This window comes from Poeciliopsis prolifica, unplaced genomic scaffold, assembly GCF_027474105.1.
Source record: "Poeciliopsis prolifica strain line A6 unplaced genomic scaffold, Auburn_PproV2 SCAFFOLD049, whole genome shotgun sequence".
Classification (NCBI taxonomy): Eukaryota; Metazoa; Chordata; class Actinopteri; order Cyprinodontiformes; family Poeciliidae; genus Poeciliopsis; species Poeciliopsis prolifica.
In genome coordinates this window covers 1317567-1339042 of record NW_026562424.1, presented here as the reverse complement: position 1 = coordinate 1339042, position 21476 = coordinate 1317567, and the positions used below count along the sequence as shown (strand labels likewise).

The following is a 21476-nucleotide window of genomic DNA, read 5'->3' as shown; positions in this document are numbered from 1 at the left end:
AGGTTAGGATCAGGTTAAGATCAGGGTTTGGATCAGGGTTTGGATCAGGGTTTGGATCAGGGTTTGGATCAGGTTTGGATCAGGTTAGGATAAGGGTTTGGATCAGGTTTGGATGAGGTTAGGATCAGGTTAGCATCAGGTTAGGATCAGGTTAAGATCAGGTTAGCATCAGGTTAGGATCAGGTTAAGATCAGGGTTTGGATCAGGTTAGGATCAGGATTAGGCTGTTTGAGCGGATGGGACACACCTTCGCGTTGACGCGGATGCACCGGAGGACTGCGGCTCACAGGAAACCCGTCAGCCGCAGGAAACGCAGCCGCTGCAGGTGAGTTCAGTCATCACTCCTTCAGGTGTTCAGAGAAACCTGACAGTCTAATTATTACCGATTTAACAAGAACAGATTATAAAGGAAAAAGTGCCAAACTTTGGTTGATTCTTATCTTTCTGACCTGGAAGCTCAAACTTTACTGACTGACTGAACCGGATTTAGTGACTTTTCCAGAGTATCTCTGAGCTCTGAGCCCAGTTTGATTCTCCTGATGGAGTCAGAAAGTGTTAGAGGATCAGAGTGTTTGCTCTGTGTGAGCGAACCGCAGCAGGTTCAGGTGAGATTCGGGTGAGGCTGCGCTGGCCGGACTGGTTTGGCGGCTCACAGCCCAGACGCCTCGGCTGGAAGGCGGAAAACAATCGGAGTTCATTTGAATGAAGCCGGCTGTTCAGATTCACGTCGGGTTCAGATAAAGCTTCCAAATCTGTTCAAAGGTCTGAGATCCATTTTCTGTTTCCTCCAGGCAAAAAGATGACGCGAGTCGTGAAACATCTGGTAAACGTGAGTATCATCAGCGTAGAGAGAGATCTTCCATACAGAAAACCATGGGCACAAAAACCAACTCAGTGAGAGTAGATCTGCTTCAAGTAAAAGTAGAAAGCAGCCGAGGAAATAACCAACAGAAAATCAGTATTTGGTAAAAAACTATCTGATCAAATGATCATTTAATGTTTGAAAATTACGTCATCCAACAGACCAAAATATAAAGTTAAGTTAATTTTGGTATTTTAAGGATGAAAAGGACAATGATTCATATAAGTAACAAAAAACAACAAAATTAGGCAAAAAAAAAATTCCAAATCAGTTCCTTTCAAAATAAAACTCATGAAACTGTAACAGAAACCGCAGGTCTTTGTGTGAGTCTGATGGTTCAAACGTTTGTTTTTTATTCATAATCCAGAAATTTTACTGACGCAGGAGCAGAATAAAATTACTCAAGTAAAAGTAAAAAGTACAATGAGGTAAAAATATTTCTAAAAGGAATTTTTTTCCAAAAAACAGTTCCTCAAGTTAATGTAACTGAGTAAATGTAACCAAACTCTGGTGGAAGAATTGATGTGAAACAAACTTCCTGACTTTCTGTTTACTGTTGCAGCACCTGTTGACGTTCTCGCTGCAGGACGGGAACGTCCAGGGCGTGGAGGAGGCGCAGGCCCGCCTCTCCTTCCTGGCCGACAACAACAAACTGTGGAGCCAGAAGATGCTGCTGGACATCGGCAGCAACTCGCTCCGTTTCCGAGACGCCAGCAGCCAGGTGAGCAGGAGCCGCGTCTCCGTTTAAACCTGCGCAGATCTTTGTCGATATTCTGCTGACGTCAAAAAAACAGTTTTAGAATGATGATGATGTTTCCGCTAAAGGAGCAGTGTCGTGTTTTCCAGGCACGTGGAGACATTTTATAGCACAATTCTGTTTGTAAGTTTCCTTCCGTTTATATAAAAATACCATAAATATCAAATATGACTCTAAAGAAATTTAACATCCTGATTTAATGCCTTGAAATTGGGCCTGTGTCTCTTTAAAAACTCCTCCTCTTTCTGAAGCCACACCTCCAGGAAGTCATTCCCAACATGGCTCTACTATTAACCCTTTAAGGGTTACAGGAGTCACTCTGAGCAGCAGCTGCTATAATGAGCTCAGCAGCTGTTTGCTAACTACTGCTGACTAGTCTGGAGGAGCTGAGTGGGGGAGGAGCTACGCCTCGAAAGCGGGGCTAGGTCCACCCAGGGGGTTTAACAGTGTTAAAGACACATGAAAGTTTTCTAATTTTTTTGGCCCTTTTGGTGTTCCATATGTGAGGAACAAGATCATCAGTTGGGTCTGTGTCAGACATAAATTCAGCAGCTGACATTTAAATGTCAAACGCCACAGAAATGAAGTTTTAAGCTGAACTGAATGAAATGTGGGGTTAAAACTCCAGCAGCCTCTCTGGCAGGTGAGAGCTGCTCTTTCTGCTGCTCAGGGAAAACCAGAGTCCTCGTCAAAGTTAGTAAACTCGGCTGGTTCTTGTCTGACTTTAGCCGAATCTTTAATCAGTTTGTTTAAATGTTGTGGCGAAAAGCCGACTTTTAGCAATTCTATTATTGTCATTCAACCAGTTTAGATGTGTTAGGGACCATCGTCCTGCTGGAACATCCAGTTACATCCCAGTTTCCGCCATCTGACTCAGGCTTGAATGTTTCAGGCCTAAATCCCTTCACTAACTGTGCAAAGTGTTGGTGGTGTCATGCTCTGGGCTAGTTTCACAGAAAGTTTTATAGTTTGAAAAAAATGAGGAAGCAGAAGGACTAATACTAGTTCTTCAACTTTACATGAACTCATCAGCCAAATGGCTGGAAATGCTTCATTCAAAATGATTCCTAATTTTCCAAGCAGGGCCGGCCAAAGCCTTTCTGGGGCCCAAAATGATTTTCATTGGGGTCCCATAGCAAGATGTCAACAACTGATGCTTTATCATTCCTGTTACTCTATGTATAACAGACTAACATTAAATTTACAGTAAATAAGTTAACATGGCTATTTCACCAACAGCTGTTTATTTTTGTGATTTTAATTTGCTCAATTTTATGGCCAATGGAAACAGCAGCAAGAGATGAATCTATTATTTGTGTATCAAATATAAAAATATATAGTTTTCCCCTGACTAATAGCATTTAGTTTGCTTTATTCAATGGTATGTCGTTGCTCTTGGGAGCCCCCTGGTGGTGTGGAGGCCTTGCATATGCAGAAGTTTCTGGACTCAAACTGAAGAGTTTCCATGCAGGACGAACTGGAGCGTTACTCGTTCCGAGATATCTACCGCTGCGACACCATCGACACGGAGAAGCACTTCCCCTCGCTGCTGCTGCTGATCTGCCAGCGCTCCGACCAGAAGAAGCCCGACATTCACTTCTTCAACTGCGAACCGATGCAGGTAGGAGCTCGGCTCGGCTCGGCTCGGCCCGGCCCGGCCCGGCTCGGCTCGACTCGGCCCGGCTCGGCTCGGCCCGGCTCGGCTCGGCTCGGCCCGGCCCGGCCCGGCTCGGCTCGGCCCGGCTCGGCTCGGCTCGGCTTCCCTCGCTGACGCTGGTCGTCCCCACAGGCAGAGCTGATCTGTGAAGACATTAAAGTTGCAGTTTCCGAAGTGTCCAGCAGCAGCAAGATGGCTCCCGACGCTGAAAGGTACGAAATATATGGAGGGAAAATCCTGGAAAAAATCTAATCGGATGTCATAAAAACTCCTGAAGATGTAATCTAGGTTTTAATTTCACCTCTACTGTCAACATGGAGACAAACTCTCAAATTAATGCAAAACTGCAAAAATACAAACATTTACCAAGTATTTGATCTAGTTTATACACTGAAAAAAGAGAGTGGAGCTAAAAATACAAGTTAATTTGTTACGTGTCATAAAAATAAGTTTGTCAAACTTAATTTATTTCTATTTCTTTAACATGACAATTTAACAGTTAATTTGATTATTACTGGTAACAAATTAAATCAGTGTTTTAAGTTGGATCAACTGTTTGTTTTTTCAGTGTAGCATAAACATCAACACCACAAATGGTGTTGATAAAAAATAAAATTGTATTTGGTATCAAATACTTTCTGATACAAGTTCTGATAAAATGATAAAAACATCAATCATGTTATGCTTAATAATTACATCATTATTTTTAAATTAGACAAATTAAAAATCAACTTATGTGGAAATGTTGGTATTTTAAAGACCAAATCTAACTAATTCATATAAATAACATAATCACTTAGCAAAATAAAATATAGAACAATAATAAAACAATAAGAATAAAACAAAAATACAAAATCAGTCAAAATAAAAAAGTTTCCAAATAAATTTCTTTCAATTTGTTTTAATTTTTGGTTAAAAATAAATTAAAAGCAACTTTTCAGTTTTTTATAAGTCAATAATTCCTTACTATATTTATTTCTAAAAAACAATTAGTCCCACTGGCAGTTTATTTCAATTATAATATGTGAAAATGTCTCATTTAAAATTAAATATTCAGCCACATTTTAAATCAATATTACCGAAAACAAGCTCAAATAATAAGATGAGTAATAACTAGTTACATTTAGTTTTTTGGAACAAAATGTACTTTTCGGAGCATTTTTATTACGCTCTACTTTCTATTCTTTCTTGAGTTAAATGTCTGGATTTTTCTTCCCACTGAATGAGAAAGAAACTCACCAGACTCAGACACACCTGCAGTTTGTTATTTATATGAATTATTGTCATTTTCATCCTGAACATAGCAACATTTCCACTTAACTTTATATTTTAGTTTGTCTGATGATGCATTTTAAATATTCAATATCGATCATTTGATGAGCTTCTCAGTAGTTGAGCAACTTTTCAGCAAACAGATTTTGCGTCTGGATTCGTTTCAGTGTATTTGTAACGGAGCAGACTCAGACCAGGCTGAGGTTCAGCTGTTTGTCAGAGTGAGGCAGCGATGGATGCGGGTCGGTTCTGATGTTCTGTCTGCTTTTGGGCTGAAACGGCCAGCAGAAACGCAGCAGGACAGTGTAAACAGCTGAGACAGAAACGGACCCGTTTTACCGGTTCTGCATAACTTCAGAAGGTGTGACAGGGAGAGCGAGGCTCTGAGACATTGCAAACAGTTCAGATCACCTGCTCTCACCGCTTTCTTTTTCACCAACGTTCCAAGGGCAAAACCGACACGGTAAGACAACAGAAACCCACATTTCCACCAAATTCATCCAGAAAAACAGGGAATTATTAGTAGGATTTTTAAAATGTGAGATTTAAATGTCTAAAAGTTCATTTCAAGCTTCGTTTTTTATTTTATTTTATTGATCTTTTAGCAGTACTTCTGCTTTCAAGGTTAAATGGTTTGCATTTAAATCAGGGAGCTCAAACTTTTTAGGCCAAAAAGGTCAACTTTTAACTTTTTTATTTTGACCAGCGAGTTAAACAATAAACTAAACATTAAATACAGATTATGTGGATTTCTGTAAATGTGTAGATCTTAAATTTAAAACAAAAAAGTTTCCTTCAGGTTTTTAAAGACAACAAAAAAGAAATAAATCATGTCCTACGTTTTTTATTTTCTCCTGAAAACAGTAACAGAATATGGCTCAGTCTGGCTTCATTTGATGAGTTTCTTAAACTAAAACGCTGAGGTCAGTGTTTTTCTTTTTACCATTGAAATAAATCAGAAAACCTGGATGATGACTTTACTTTACTTGATATCAGTGAAAATTTCACCACAACATTGTTTCAAATCAGCATCAGCTGCTTGAACTGTGATGAAGGGCCGCCAGGAATCATTCTGAGGGCCGTAAATGGCCCCCGACCCGCACTTTGGGGTTGGGGGCCATTTTCAGCCCCGACCGTAAATGGTAATTTGTGTTGCATGTTTTTGACTTCATGTTTGACTCTTCAGCCCTTGCCGAAAGGCGTTGACACAACAAACAGCAGCTTTGACCTTTAACCCCTGGATGGAGCCCAGCAGGGCCGGTCCTTCCGGTTGGTGCCCGGGGCCGACGCATCGTTTACATCATCATGAACCTTCATAGATTTTATTGGATGCATTATTTTATTTGAAACAATATGAAAGTAACTGTAAACATATAAATGAACAAACATGAATATCTGTAAAAATGTAAAAAATACATTTAATAAATTGACTAACATCTCACTTATAGTGATAGTTATCTCACTAATTAATATTTAGTTAGTGAGATAAATGTTTAGTTTACAAATTAAACATTGTGTTAGCAAGCTATTTAGTTTTACAAAATAAACATTTAATTTGGAAACAAAATATTTATTTTGCAAACCTGAATATTTTGTTAGCAAGCTAAAGGGTTAGCTCTAAATTAATATTCAGTTAGCAACCTAATATTTAGAATATAAACTAAATATTATATTACTAAGGAACAAACAAAATATTTTGTTAGCAAACTAAATATTTAGTTCTAAACTACATAGTTAGGAAGATAAATGTTTAGTTTCCAAATTAAATTCTGGAGAACGGGCCGCCCCACAGCACAGGCTGCCCTGGGCAGCCGCCCACAAACGGCTCCTGAAGCCGAGGATTAAAACGTCGCCTCTCGTCTGGCAGGATTCCTGTGAGCAAAGGGAAGATGTACGAGTCGTTCGACATCCCGAACCCGCCGTTCCCGTACGCGCCCAGCGCGCCGCCGGTCAACCCGCCGCCCTACCCCGGACTGAAAGGTAAGAACTAAACGCCGGCAGTGGATCTAAACCCGATTAAAAGGATCATAACTGAACCGATTCCACAGCAAACGGACCAAACGGGCTGGACATCTCCTTCCTGCGAGCCGAGAGAGAAGTGGTACGTTTCATTTCCTCACCTCTACACTGCAAAAACACAAAACCAAGGATTCACTAGTTTATCAAGCAAAATATGGTTTCATACTTATAATTACACAAAAATAACTTATTGTAACTTTTCAACAAGATAGAGGAGCTTGTTTAAAGTCAATAATTCCTCAATATTTTAAAAACTTTTAGTTCCACGTATAACGAAACATTTTTTCCATATTATAAGTCTAATAAATCTGCCAGTGGAGCCAAAACCTTTTTTATCAATATTCAGGAATTACTGACGTAAAATACAAAAGATTTGTAAATGAATTGCACCAACAGTCAAAGATGAAGAAAAACGTGTGTTATAAAGTCTGTGTAAATGTCACAGTTCAGAACTAAATATTTAGCTTACATGGTGAATATTTAGCTAGTAACCTAAATGTTTAGTTTGGGAGCTAAAAGTTAGTTTGCAAACAAAACATTGAACTCAAAACAAAATATTTTAGCAAGAAAGAATATTTAGATCCAAACTAAATTTTTAGCTTAGCTTTCCAATGAGAGAAATAATCTTCTTTTGGGACTTTTAGTTTGTCATAAATATTAAGGACTTATTTACCTAAAACAAGCCGTTCTGTAAGTTTGTTTGGTCTTATTTGCAGTAAACTAGACCAACTATACTTGGTGAGACTTTGTGTTTTTGCAGTGCAGTGTTTGTTCCCAAACAGAGTAAATGCAGTTGTGCCTCCCGTACCTCAGACCATCCTGAACCACTGCTTCGACGACATCGAGTCCTTCATGGGGAAGCTGCAGCAGACGGCCGAAGCCTCAAACCTCCTGACCCAGAGGAAGAAGAAGAAGAAGAAAAGCAAGAAGCAGACCGCTGAAGGTAAACGCCGTCTGATGCTTTTCAAAGTAAAAGCTTCCCCTCAGAGTGGGAATAACTGGCTTGTTCACTGGCTTCCAGATGATCTGCTGACGGAAAAAGCCCGGCCGCCGTCTGAGGACGAGTTCATCGACATCTTCCAGAAGTTTAAATACAGTTTCTGCCTGCTGGTTCGTGTTTCTACTGGACTCACCGTTCATCGGCTGCCGAGCCTCCAGATGTAACAACTAGCTGTGGTTTTCCCTCCAGGCTCGGCTGAAATCCACCATCGCCAGTCCGTCGTCCGAGGAGCTGGTGCACCACGTCTTCAAACCTCTGGATATGGTAGGTCTGGAACACGAAGACAGGAAACACATGAAGACAGGAAACACATGAAGACAGGAAACACAGGAAGACAGGAAACACATGAAGACAGGAAACACATGAAGACAGGAAAACACATGAAGACAGGAAACACATGAAGACAGGAAACACAGGAAGACAGGAAAACACAGGAAGACAGGAAACACAGGAAGACAGGAAACACACGAAGACAGGAAACACAGGAAGACAGGAAACACAGGAAGACAGGAAACACAGGAAGACAGGAAACACATGAAGACAGGAAACACATGAAGACAGGAAACACATGAAGACAGGAAACACATGAAGACAGGAAACACATGAAGACAGGAAACACAGGAAGACAGGAAAACACAGGAAGACAGGAAACACAGGAAGACAGGAAACACAGGAAGACAGGAAACACATGAAGACAGGAAACACAGGAAGACAGGAAACACACGAAGACAGGAAACACAGGAAGACAGGAAACACACGAAGACAGGAAACACACGAAGACAGGAAACACACGAAGACAGGAAACACACGAAGACAGGAAACACATGAAGACAGGAAACACAGGAAGACAGGAAACACATGAAGACAGGAAACACACGAAGACAGGAAACACAGGAAGACAGGAAACACATGAAGATAGGAAACACATGAAGACAGGAAACACAGGAAGACAGGAAACACATGAAGACAGGAAACACAGGAAGACAGGAAACACAGGAAGACAGGAAACACACGAAGACAGGAAACACATGAAGACAGGAAACACAGGAAGACAGGAAACACACGAAGACAGGAAACACACGAAGACAGGAAACACACGAAGACAGGAAACACATGAAGACAGGAAACACAGGAAGACAGGAAACACATGAAGACAGGAAACACAGGAAGACAGGAAACACACGAAGACAGGAAACACAGGAACAGGAAACACACGACAGGAAACACACGAAGACAGGAAACACACGAAGACAGGAAACACACGAAGACAGGAAACACATGAAGACAGGAAACACAGGAAGACAGGAAACACATGAAGACAGGAAACACAGGAAGACAGGAAACACATGAAGACAGGAAACACATGAAGACAGGAAACACATGAAGACAGGAAACACAGGAAGACAGGAAACACAGGAAGACAGGAAACACATGAAGACAGGAAACACATGAAGACAGGAAACACATGAAGACAGGAAACACAGGAAGACAGGAAACACATGAAGACAGGAAACACATGAAGACAGGAAACACAGGAACAGGAAACACATGAAGACAGGAAACACAGGAAGACAGGAAACACATGAAGACAGGAAACACAGGAAGACAGGAAACACATGAAGACAGGAAACACATGAAGACAGAAAACACATGAAGACAGGAAAACACAGGAAGACAGGAAACACATGAACAGGAAACACATGAAGACAGGAAACACAGGAAGACAGGAAACACATGAAGACAGGAAACACAGGAAGACAGGAAACACACGAAGACAGGAAACACAGGAAGACAGGAAACACACGAAGACAGGAAACACACGAAGACAGGAAACACACGAAGACAGGAAACACACGAAGACAGGAAACACAAGAAGACAGGAAACACACGAAGACAGGAAACACAGGAAGACAGGAAACACAGGAAGACAGGAAACACATGAAGACAGGAAACACAGGAAGACAGGAAACACATGAAGACAGGAAACACATGAAGACAGGAAACACATGAAGACAGGAAACACAGGAAGACAGGAAACACAGGAAGACAGGAAACACATGAAGACAGGAAACACATGAAGACAGGAAACACATGAAGACAGGAAACACAGGAAGACAGGAAACACATGAAGACAGGAAACACATGAAGACAGGAAACACAGGAAGACAGGAAACACATGAAGACAGGAAACACATGAAGACAGGAAACACAGGAAGACAGGAAACACATGAAGACAGGAAAACACAGGAAGACAGGAAACACATGAAGACAGGAAACACACGAAGACAGGAAACACATGAAGACAGGAAACACAGGAAGACAGGAAACACATGAAGACAGGAAACACAGGAAGACAGGAAAACACATGAAGACAGGAAAACACAGGAAGACAGGAAACACATGAAGACAGGAAACACAGGAAGACAGGAAACACATGAAGACAGGAAACACAGGAAGACAGGAAACACATGAAGACAGGAAACACAGGAAGACAGGAAACACATGAAGACAGGAAAACACATGAAGACAGGAAACACAGGAAGACAGGAAACACATGAAGACAGGAAAACACATGAAGACAGGAAACACAGGAAGACAGGAAACACAGGAAAACACAGGAAACACATGAAGACAGGAAACACAGGAAGACAGGAAACACATGAAGACAGGAAACACAGGAAGACAGGAAACACACGAAGGAAGACAGGAAACACATGAAGACAGGAAACACATGAAGACAGGAACACATGAAGACAGGAAACACATGAAGACAGGAAACACATGAAGACAGGAAACACACGAAGACAGGAAACACAGGAAGACAGGAAACACATGAAGACAGGAAACACAGGAAGACAGGAAACACAGGAAGACAGGAAACACACGAAGACAGGAAACACACGAAGACAGGAAACACACGAAGACAGGAAACACACGAAGACAGGAAACACATGAAGACAGGAAACACAGGAAGACAGGAAACACAGGAAGACAGGAAACACAGGAAGACAGGAAACACATGAAGACAGGAAACACAGGAAGACAGGAAACACATGAAGACAGGAAACACAGGAAGACAGGAAACACATGAAGACAGGAAACACAGGAAGACAGGAAACACATGAAGACAGGAAACACAGGAAGACAGGAAACACATGAAGACAGGAAAACACATGAAGACAGGAAACACAGGAAGACAGGAAACACATGAAGACAGGAAACACATGAAGACAGGAAACACAGGAAGACAGGAAACACATGAAGACAGGAAACACAGGAAGACAGGAAACACAGGAAAACACAGGAAACACATGAAGACAGGAAACACAGGAAGACAGGAAACACATGAAGACAGGAAACACAGGAAGACAGGAAACACAGGAAGACAGGAAACACATGAAGACAGGAAACACATGAAGACAGGAAACACAGGAAGACAGGAAACACATGAAGACAGGAAACACATGAAGACAGGAAACACAGGAAGACAGGAAACACAGGAAGACAGGAAACACAGGAAGACAGGAAACACATGAAGACAGGAAACACATGAAGACAGGAAACACATGAAGACAGGAAACACATGAAGACAGGAAACACAGGAAGACAGGAAACACATGAAGACAGGAAACACATGAAGACAGGAAACACATGAAGACAGGAAACACAGGAAGACAGGAAACACATGAAGACAGGAAACACATGAAGACAGGAAACACAGGACAGGAAACACAGGAAGACAGGAAACACAGGAAGACAGGAAACACATGAAGACAGGAAACACAGGAAGACAGGAAACACAGGAAGACAGGAAACACATGAAGACAGGAAACACATGAAGACAGGAAACACATGAAGACAGGAAACACAGGAAGACAGGAAACACATGAAGACAGGAAACACAGGAAGACAGGAAACACATGAAGACAGGAAACACAGGAAGACAGGAAACACATGAAGACAGGAAACACAGGAAGACAGGAAACACATGAAGACAGGAAAACACATGAAGACAGGAAACACAGGAAGACAGGAAACACATGAAGACAGGAAACACATGAAGACAGGAAACAGGAAGACAGGAAACACATGAAGACAGGAAACACAGGAAGACAGGAAACACATGAAGACAGGAAACACAGGAAGACAGGAAACACATGAAGACAGGAAACAGGAAGACAGGAAACACATGAAGACAGGAAACACAGGAAGACAGGAAACACATGAAGACAGGAAAACACATGAAGACAGGAAACACAGGAAGACAGGAAACACATGAAGACAGGAAACACATGAAGACAGGAAAAAACATGAAGACAGGAAACACAGGAAGACAGGAAACACATGAAGACAGGAAACACATGAAGACAGGAAACACAGGAAACACAGGAAACACATGAAGACAGGAAACACATGAAGACAGGAAACACAGGAAAACACAGGAAACACATGAAGACAGGAAACACAGGAAGACAGGAAACACAGGAAAACACAGGACACAGGAAGACAGGAAACACATGAAGACAGGAAACACAGGAAGACAGGAAACACAGGAAGACAGGAAACACATGAAGACAGGAAACACAGGAAGACAGGAAACACAGGAAGACAGGAAACACATGAAGACGAACACAGACAGGAAACACAGAGACAGGAAACACATGAAGACAGGAAACACATGAAGACAGGAAACCCATGAAGACAGGAAACACATGAAGAAAAACACATGAAGACAGGAAAACACATGAAGACAGGAAACACACGAAGACAGGAAACACAAGACAGGAAACACACGAAGACAGGAAACACATGAAGACAGGAAAACACATGAAGACAGGAAACACATGAAGACAGGAAAACACATGAAGACAGGAAACACAGGAAGACAGGAAAACACAGGAAGACAGGAAACACATGAAGACAGGAAACACAGGAAGACAGGAAAACACATGAAGACAGGAAACACAAGAAGACAGGAAACACATGAAAGACAGGAAACACAGGAAGACAGGAAACACAGGAAGACAGGAAACACATGAAGACAGGAAACACAAAGACAGGAAAACACATGAAGACAGGAAACACATGAAGACAGGAAACACAGGAAGACACAGGAAACACATGAAGACAGGAAACACAGGAAGACAGGAAACATGAAGACAGGAAACACAGGAAGACAGGAAACACATGAAGACAGGAAACACAGGAAGACAGGAAACACATGAAGACAGGAAACACATGAAGACAGAAACACATGAAGACAGGAAACACAGGAAGACAGGAAACACACGAAGACAGGAAACACATGAAGACAGGAAACACAGGAAGACAGGAAACACATGAAGACAGGAAACACATGAAGACAGGAAACACAGGAAGACAGGAAACACATGAAGACAGGAAACACATGAAGACAGGAAACACAGGAAGACAGGGAGACATTGGAGAGAACACCTATGGAGAAAGGAGGGAAGAAAAGAAAGAAAATCTGTTGTCATCATCCTTAATTTTTCCAAAATTTTCCATATTTTTCTTGTTTCCAAAGAAACACAAAATGTTTTAAAAATCAAATCTGAAAGATCAAATCAGAAAATATAGGAAAATTTCTCCTCAATTCTCAAAACTGTAATATTACTGAAGAGGATTGTTTAAATGAATATTTAATTAATACAATATTATTAAAACAATATATTATTTAAATGTTTATTTGAACAAGAAGCTGGACTAAAAGACATGCGACATAAAACAGCTAAATGTGATAAAAGGAAAATGTTCTGTTCATGTTTAGAGTTTATCAAGTCCAGAGGACTCGAAAGTCCTTCAGATCGTTCTTCAAGGAACCAGAGAAAAACAGCAGCTGGCTTCAGCTGCACGTGGAAAAACACCTGGAAACATGTTTCATCTCCAAATACTGGGAAAAATCAGCAAACCAGCAGCTTTACTGTTTACAGTTCCCAGAGGAGGCAGCCGAGTTTCGGTCCAGTTCCTGAACCGATCCAGTTTTACGCAGCAGAAATAATCTGGACTTGTTGAGTTTTTCTACTTCCTGTTTCATCCAGAGTTTGCCTCTGATTGGCTGATGTTTAATTAATAGTTTATCTCGTCCTGATTGGTTCTTGCTGGCTGTTTCTTGTCCTCAGATGGTGAAAACGACGGGCGGTCCGACGTTCGGAGCGTCGGTGTCCAGCCCGGCCATGACCAGCTCGGCCGTGTCGCTGCTGCAGGAGACGCTGAACCAGGACGAGGCGGCACTCTGGACGGCTCTGGGTCCCAACTGGACCCTCCATCGGTCAGTAGCAACGAATCAGCTGCAGAAGATCAATGAATCCAGTCCAGCCTTTTATTTGACACAAGCTCATTCAAACTCTAAGACAGAAACTAAATATTTGGTAGAAAGCTAAATATTTAGCTCCAATTTAAATATTTAGCTGCATATTTAGTTTGCTACCTAAAACTTGAATAATATAGCTAGAAACATATTTGATTTGGAAACTTCATATTTAGTGTAGATCTAAATGTTTCGCTTGGAGCTAACGAGTTAGTTAATATTTATGATTTTACTGTCGAAGCTAAATATTGTATTTGTAAACTAAATATTTATCTAACTTGCAGCTAAATAAATATTAATATTTCAGCCAGTTAAATATTTTGTTTGCTAATGAAATATTTAGTTTCAAACTGTGACATTTATAAGTGAATAAATAAAATATGATAATGTTATGTTTTGTTACAGGTTAAATAACACAAATTATTTCTGTAAAATTGTTGCATTGTTGTTTTTTTTAACTTGCTGCTTTCCAGCTGTTTCTGTTCATGGTTCCTGAAACCATGTGTGTGTGTTTGGGCTCCGTGTGTGTGTTTGGGTTCTGAACACACCTGAGCTCAGGTGACGACAGCAGTCAGTAACGCAGTGTTCCCTCCCAGCGCTCAGCTCAGAGGACCTGTCGCTCCGTACAACCCGGTGTTCCTAAGCGGCTGGAAGCCGGAAGCGGTGCGGGCGGACGGGCAGGTTTGGGAGGATCCCGTCGAGTCACAGCACAAACAGGAGGCCCACCGAGTCAAACAGGAGGTACTGAATACCTGAGCCTGGCTCGGTTCATCTGGGTTCACCGACGTCAGGAGACGTCTGAGGGGTCAAATGTCAAACCGCCTGAACGGATCGGGCCCGTTTGTCCAGAACCAACGCTTCTGGACAACTAATCGTCCCAGAAGTTACTGCGATAAACTACAATATTCTTGTTTTGAGTAATAAAATGATTGTGGCAAAATAATTTATTCTCAAGCTAAAAACTAAATATGTTATTTTTTAAAGTAAATATTGAGTTACCAAACTGAATACAAGAGTTTATGAAATAGCAGTTATAAAGTTAAACATTTAACTGCAAATTAAATAGTTAGTTAGTAAACAAAATAGTTTGTGAAATAGCAGTTAATATGCTAAATATTTAGCACCAAGCTAACTATGTAGTTGCTTTTTTTTAAGTATTTAGTTAGCAAATTAAGTAGGTTGTTAAATAGCATTTAGGAAGATAAATATTGAACTCCAAAATAAATATTCAGGTATCATACTAAATATTTAGTGCTGATTTCTGTATTTTATTATTTTAACTAAGCATTTAGTAGTTAGCGAACTCAATATTTAATTTGCAGCTAAACATTTAGCTTCCTGTTGTTCTTGGGCTTCAGGTTATCTTAAAGATAAATATTGAACTAAAAGCTCCTGTTGTTAGAGATTTCATGCTACAGAAATAATCTGGAGGTCAGAATGTTGCTGTAAGAGTCAGTTGGACTTTATTTACTAACAACGTGGCGTCTGAAGTAGAACCAGATTTTATTTAAGGAATCAAAATAAACGAGGTGCTAAATATGAATGCAGAAAATGCTTTGTCACGTTTTCATTTGTGACAAAAAAATGAAGAAAACAATGTTTTATTCTACTTTGACTTTCCGTTTCGTAATTTCAAACCCATTGAAACAGACTGAGATGAATGGTTTTAACTCTTGACATCATTTCCTGTTTACCTGCAGCAGCTGCAGCAGCAGGTGCAGCATCCAGCTCCTCCAGAGATCAGAATCAAAGAGTAAGTCCTGTCCAGCAGCATGCGGCTCTGTGGCTGCAGAGGAACCTAATGGCTGCCTGTGCTGCTTTCAGGGACGGACCGCCAGCCGACGCCGAGCGGCTCTACAAGTGCAGCTACGACTTCATAGCCAGGAACAGCAGCGAGCTGTCAGTGCAGCACGGCGAGACAGTGGAGGTCAACAACAGAAACACAGAAAATAAACCCAAAGATTAATAATCAACCTGTTAGCAGGAGGCTGATTGGATTGACAGATTTCTCATTAATTTCTGATTAATTAATTTCTTGTATTCTTTTTTTAAAATTCAAAGCTATGTCTTTTAACTCAATAACTGATATTTACCAACACGATAAATATTTCACTGCTGATTCCTTTGGAAAAAACACAAACAGATAAAAATAAATATCAGTTGCTCAATTTTGATTATGGGACTGAAAGTGATATGTTAAAAAAAAATGACAATATTTGGGCACCAACGTGCCTCCATAGATCATTCAAATCATGAAATAAGCAGTTTTTATTCATAAACATAAGTTTCAATATGGAGTGGAGGCCTAATAACTTCATAACATGTAAAACTTTTAATACAATTGCTTGATTAATGTGATTATACATCTAATATAGATCTATAAATAGATCTATATATGCCAGAGCTAGCTAGAGGCCTAGTTCTAGTTCTGTAGCTAGCAGATTGAAACTCTGCAATAAAACTTTACCATCTGTCATATTGTAGAATATTTCTGAAATTAATCTAAAAAATCATCTCTGAAAACTATAAATACGTTTTTACATTTTAAACAATAGCCAAATAACTGCTAGCTAACCAGCTAGCTTATTAGCATCTATCATCGTCGCTGGCTAACTTCTGTTCACAATGTTTATATTTACTTATTTCCGGTTTCCGTTTTGTCCACTTCTCATTTTGATGACGTGTTTTACCGCTTTTTCCTGATCAGGTGCTCGAGTCGTCCAAGCGCTGGTGGAAATGTCGGAATCGGTTCGGCCAGTCGGGCTTCGTGCCTTTCACCGTCCTGGAGCCGCTGGAGCACATCGAGAGTCCAACAGGGAGCAGGCCGCCCAGCGTGAGACACACAGAGACACATAGAGACACAGAGACACACAGAGACACATAGAGACACAGAGACACACAGAGACACATCGAGAGTCCAACAGGGAGCAGGCCGCCCAGCGTGAGACATACAGAGACACATAGAGACACAGAGACACATCGAGAGTCCAACAGGGAGCAGGCCGCCCAGCGTGAGACACACAGAGACACATAGAGACACAGAGACACATCGAGAGTCCAACAGGGAGCAGGCCGCCCAGCGTGAGACACAGAGAGACACAGAGACACACAGAGACACATAGAGACACAGAGACACATCGAGAGTCCAACAGGGAGCAGGCCGCCCAGCGTGAGACATACAGAGACACATCGAGAGTCCAACAGGGAGCAGGCCGCCCAGCGTGAGACACACAGAGACACATAGAGACACAGAGACACACAGAGACATACAGAGACACAGAGACACACAGAGACACATCAAGAGTCCAACAGGGAGGCCGCCCAGCGTGAGACATACAGAGACACATCGAGAGTCCAACAGGGAGCAGGCCGCCCAGCGTGAGACATACAGAGACACATCGAGAGTCCAACAGGGAGCAGGCCGCCCAGCGTGAGACACACAGAGACACATAGAGACACATCGAGAGTCCAACAGGGAGCAGGCCGCCCAGCGTGAGACATACAGAGACACAGAGACACATCGAGAGTCCAACAGGGAGCAGGCCGCCCAGCGTGAGACACACAGAGACACAGAGACACATAGAGACACACAGAGACACATAGAGACACAGAGACACATCGAGAGTCCAACAGGAGCAGGCCGCCCAGCGTGAGACACACAGAGACACAGAGACACATCGAGAGTCCAACAGGGAGCAGGCCGCCCAGCGTGAGACACACAGAGACACAGAGACACATAGAGACACACAGAGACACATAGAGACACAGAGACACACAGAGACACATCGAGAGTCCAACAGGGAGCAGGCCGCCCAGCGTGAGACACACAGAGACACATAGAGACACAGACACATCGAGAGTCCAACAGGGAGCAGGCCGCCCAGCGTGAGACACACAGAGACACATAGAGACAGAGACACATCGAGAGTCCAACAGGGAGCAGGCCGCCCAGCGTGAGACACACAGAGACACATAGAGACACAGAGACACATCGAGAGTCCAACAGGGAGCAGGCCGCCCAGCGTGAGACACACAGAGACACATAGAGACACAGAGACACATCGAGAGTCCAACAGGGAGCAGGCCGCCCAGCGTGAGACATACAGAGACACAGAGACACATCGAGAGTCCAACAGGGAGCAGGCCGCCCAGCGTGAGACACACAGAGACACATAGAGACACAGAGACACACAGAGACACACAGAGACACAGAGACACACAGAGACACATCGAGAGTCCAACAGGGAGCAGGCCGCCCAGCGTGAGACATACAGAGACACACAGAGACACATCGAGAGTCCAACAGGGAGCAGGCCGCCCAGCGTGAGACATACAGAGACACATCGAGAGTCCAACAGGGAGCAGGCCGCCCAGCGTGAGACACACAGAGACACATCGAGAGTCCAACAGGGAGCAGGCCGCCCAGCGTGAGACATACAGAGACACAGAGACACATCGAGAGTCCAACAGGGAGCAGGCCGCCCAGCGTGAGACATACAGAGACACAGAGACACATCGAGAGTCCAACAGGGAGCAGGCCGCCCAGCGTGAGACATACAGAGACACAGAGACACATCGAGAGTCCAACAGGGAGCAGGCCGCCCAGCGTGAGACACACAGAGACACATAGAGACACAGAGACACATCGAGAGTCCAACAGGGAGCAGGCCGCCCAGCGTGAGACACTCAGAGACACATAGAGACACAGAGACACAAAGAGAGTCCAACAGGGAGCAGGCCGCCCAGCGTGAGACACTCAGAGACAGAGAGACACAGGGAGCTGCAGCATTATTCTCCGTCCCTTCGTTGCAGTTTCCTCCATCGGTTTCGCTCATGCAGTCGGCCAGTCCGGTCCCGCCGAGCCCGCCGACCCTGATGCTCACCCCGTCCCACTCCCCGCAGCGACCCCGCGGCCCGGCGGGCCACATCCCGCACGGCCCGGTGGCAGACGAGACGGACAAAGGTGAGAATCTCTTTATTGCTTCTGCTCTGCTTTTGAAATGTTCACCAAGTTTCCCTGTTCTGATTGTTCTGGTTGTTCTGGTTGTTCTGATTGTTCTGGTTGTTCTGATTGTTCTGGTTGTTCTGATTGTTCTGATTGTTCTGGTTGTTCTGATTGTTCTGGTTGTTCTGGTTGTTCTGGTTGTTCTGGTTGTTCTGGTTGTTCTGGTTGTTCTGATTGTTCTGGTTGTTCTGGTTGTTCTGGTTGTTCTGATTAACGATGATGTTAATGTTCAAAGTGTGAACAAAAGGTCTTTACATATTTCTCCTCAGAAACCAGAAATACAAACAAAACTATGTTTATTGTGACATATAAAATCTACAACGGAAAACAGAACATTTCTGCCCCAAAGGTGATAAACTGACATTAATCACAAACATTTTCAAGTGAGAAAAATTTAAAAACTCAAAACATTTTGAGTTTTTTTTTCTGGAAAGATTCCTGAATTTTTTCAGGAAAATTTTTGCCCATTGGAAATCAGAAATCTCCAAATTTTTCCTAGAACATTTTTGACTTTTTGAACTCAGAAATTTTCACGTTTTGTGTTCTTCCAAGTATTTCTGACAGTTCTCTAAAACTTTCTCTAGCAAATTTTAAACTTTTCAAACAGAAATTTGTTTTTTTCTAAAACATTCCTGAGATATCTTGGTGTAAATTTCCTGTGTTTTTATCTCCCACGGCCCAAACACGCCATCTTAGATTTTCTATTTTAATGTGATGTTTTCAATATTTAAAAGTTAAATTTTCCATTTGTTAAATTATTTCCCACTTGTCATAAAAACTTTTTCCTTTTTATTCTCCGTCGATGTTTTCTGCAATTTCTTGTCTTTTGATATGAAGTGATGCATCTCGGCTGGTTTATTGATTATTATTATTGTCATTATGAAGTGATGCTGGTGAATGACGAGCTGCTCCAGAGGCTGACCAATGGGAAGGCCAGCCTGAACAAACCGCTGGTCATCCAGCGGGCTGCAGAAACCTCCGTCCCGCTGGACTACCACTCTCCCCCGGAGGAGGTGGCCGAGTGGCTGCGGGGGAAGGGCTTCAGCGACCCGTGAGTGACGCCTCCTGGTTCCCAGGCTGCGGAGGCAACCTGCAGGTCTCACCTGTGTGTGTGTGTGTGTGTGTGTGTGTGTGTGTGTGTGTGTGTGTGTGTGTGTGTGTCTCAGGACGGTCCACTGCCTCAGCGTCCTGACTGGAGCGCAGCTTTTCTCGCTGAATAAGGAGGAGCTGCGCGCCGTGCTGCCAGATGAAGGAGTCCGAGTCTACAGCCAGCTCACCGTACAGAAAGCCCTGCTGGAGGTAAAACCACTTCATCATTAACTCACCTACCCTTCATTAAACAAGGTTTACTGTTCAGAAAACATTATAGGAAGGGTCCCCAAAGTGGGTCCTGGAGGGCCGGCATGCTGCAGGTTTTATTCTCGACCAGGTTTAACGCACCTGGATCAAGTGACGGCTTTAGAAGAACATGAACATTCTGAAAAGGTTGTTGGTCCCACCAACATGCAGCATGCCGGCCCTCCAGGACCCACTTTGGGGACCCCTGCATTAAAGCATCAAACATGTCGGACTTTAATAAAAACCTCGGTTCTTATGAAACCAACGTTCTTGTAAATATGACCATTTTAGAAAAATCTTGGAAAGAGCAGCACTAGATGGTCCCACATGCTTAATACGTAATTTCCTTCAAAAAAAAAAAAAAATTAAATAAAAAAAATAATTATTATGTTTTGAGATTAATCTTAGAAATTTTCTAGAAAACCTTGGAAAGTCAAACATTTTCAAGAAAAACAGACTTCTTGCAAAATAATAAAAATTAAAACTTTTGAAATTCAGAAATTCCCAAGTTCCAGTTTGCTTGAAGCTAAATAGTTAGCAAGCTAAACCTTTAGCTCCAAACTAACGTGTAGCTAACTGAAAGCTTAGTTAGCAATCTGTATGTTAGACCACAATTTAAGTTATTTCAAGCCAAATGTTTAGCAAGCTAATTAAAATATTTACTTTAAAGATGAACATTTAGTTTTAATCTTCATTTATATTTTGAAAAAGTCACATTTTAAAAAATGTTTTTTCTCAGGTTAATTAACCAAATACTTTGCTGTTAATTTTTGACTAATTTTACAAAAGGCGCCTTATTGCTTGTCTGGATCAAGAAAGTTTCCAAATTCAAACTTTTTTCGCCATTTTCAAGTTTACAGATTTTTGGTTTTGAAAAAGAAAAATCTGTTTTTAAAGAAAATCTAAACCTTTAGTTCTGGAGGTTTTCTGTCATGCCGGTTCTGCTAACCGGGTCCAAACTGCCTTTAACTTGGTTGCTTTGTGTGCAGGACGCCAAGCGGGCCACGGAGCTGGAGGCCGTCATGGAGAAGCAGAAGCAGAAAGTGGATCTGAAGCTGGAGAGCAGCACGCTGTGAGCTGCAACGTGAAGACGCTCGGCTGGTTCTGATCCGACTCTGGCGGTTAAAGTGACGCTTATTCTGCTCATTGAAGGCATCCAGTGGGTTCTGAGGATGAAGACGTTTTCTCTGCTGTGCAAAATAAATATTTAAGCTCCTTCTTGTCTTGGTTTCACTTCT

At 42.2% G+C, this 21476-nt stretch overlaps 1 protein-coding gene across 1 annotated transcript; it reads left to right on the top strand.

Annotated features, from left to right (window-relative positions):
- Nucleotides 1–221: 221 nt before the first annotated feature.
- LOC129377631 (epidermal growth factor receptor kinase substrate 8-like protein 1) lies at nucleotides 222–21454 on the top strand. The gene is given in 20 exon segments (XM_055057717.1): nucleotides 222–302; nucleotides 304–325; nucleotides 792–829; nucleotides 1425–1583; nucleotides 3091–3240; nucleotides 3409–3488; nucleotides 6416–6528; nucleotides 6597–6649; nucleotides 7381–7510; nucleotides 7589–7677; nucleotides 7757–7831; nucleotides 13708–13856; nucleotides 14492–14636; nucleotides 15596–15648; nucleotides 15720–15822; nucleotides 16603–16728; nucleotides 18708–18858; nucleotides 19786–19951; nucleotides 20067–20199; nucleotides 21228–21454. Coding segments are annotated over 20 exon segments (2088 nt in total). The 5' UTR covers nucleotides 222–236; the 3' UTR covers nucleotides 21315–21454.
- The last annotated feature ends 22 nt before the right edge of the window (nucleotides 21455–21476 follow it).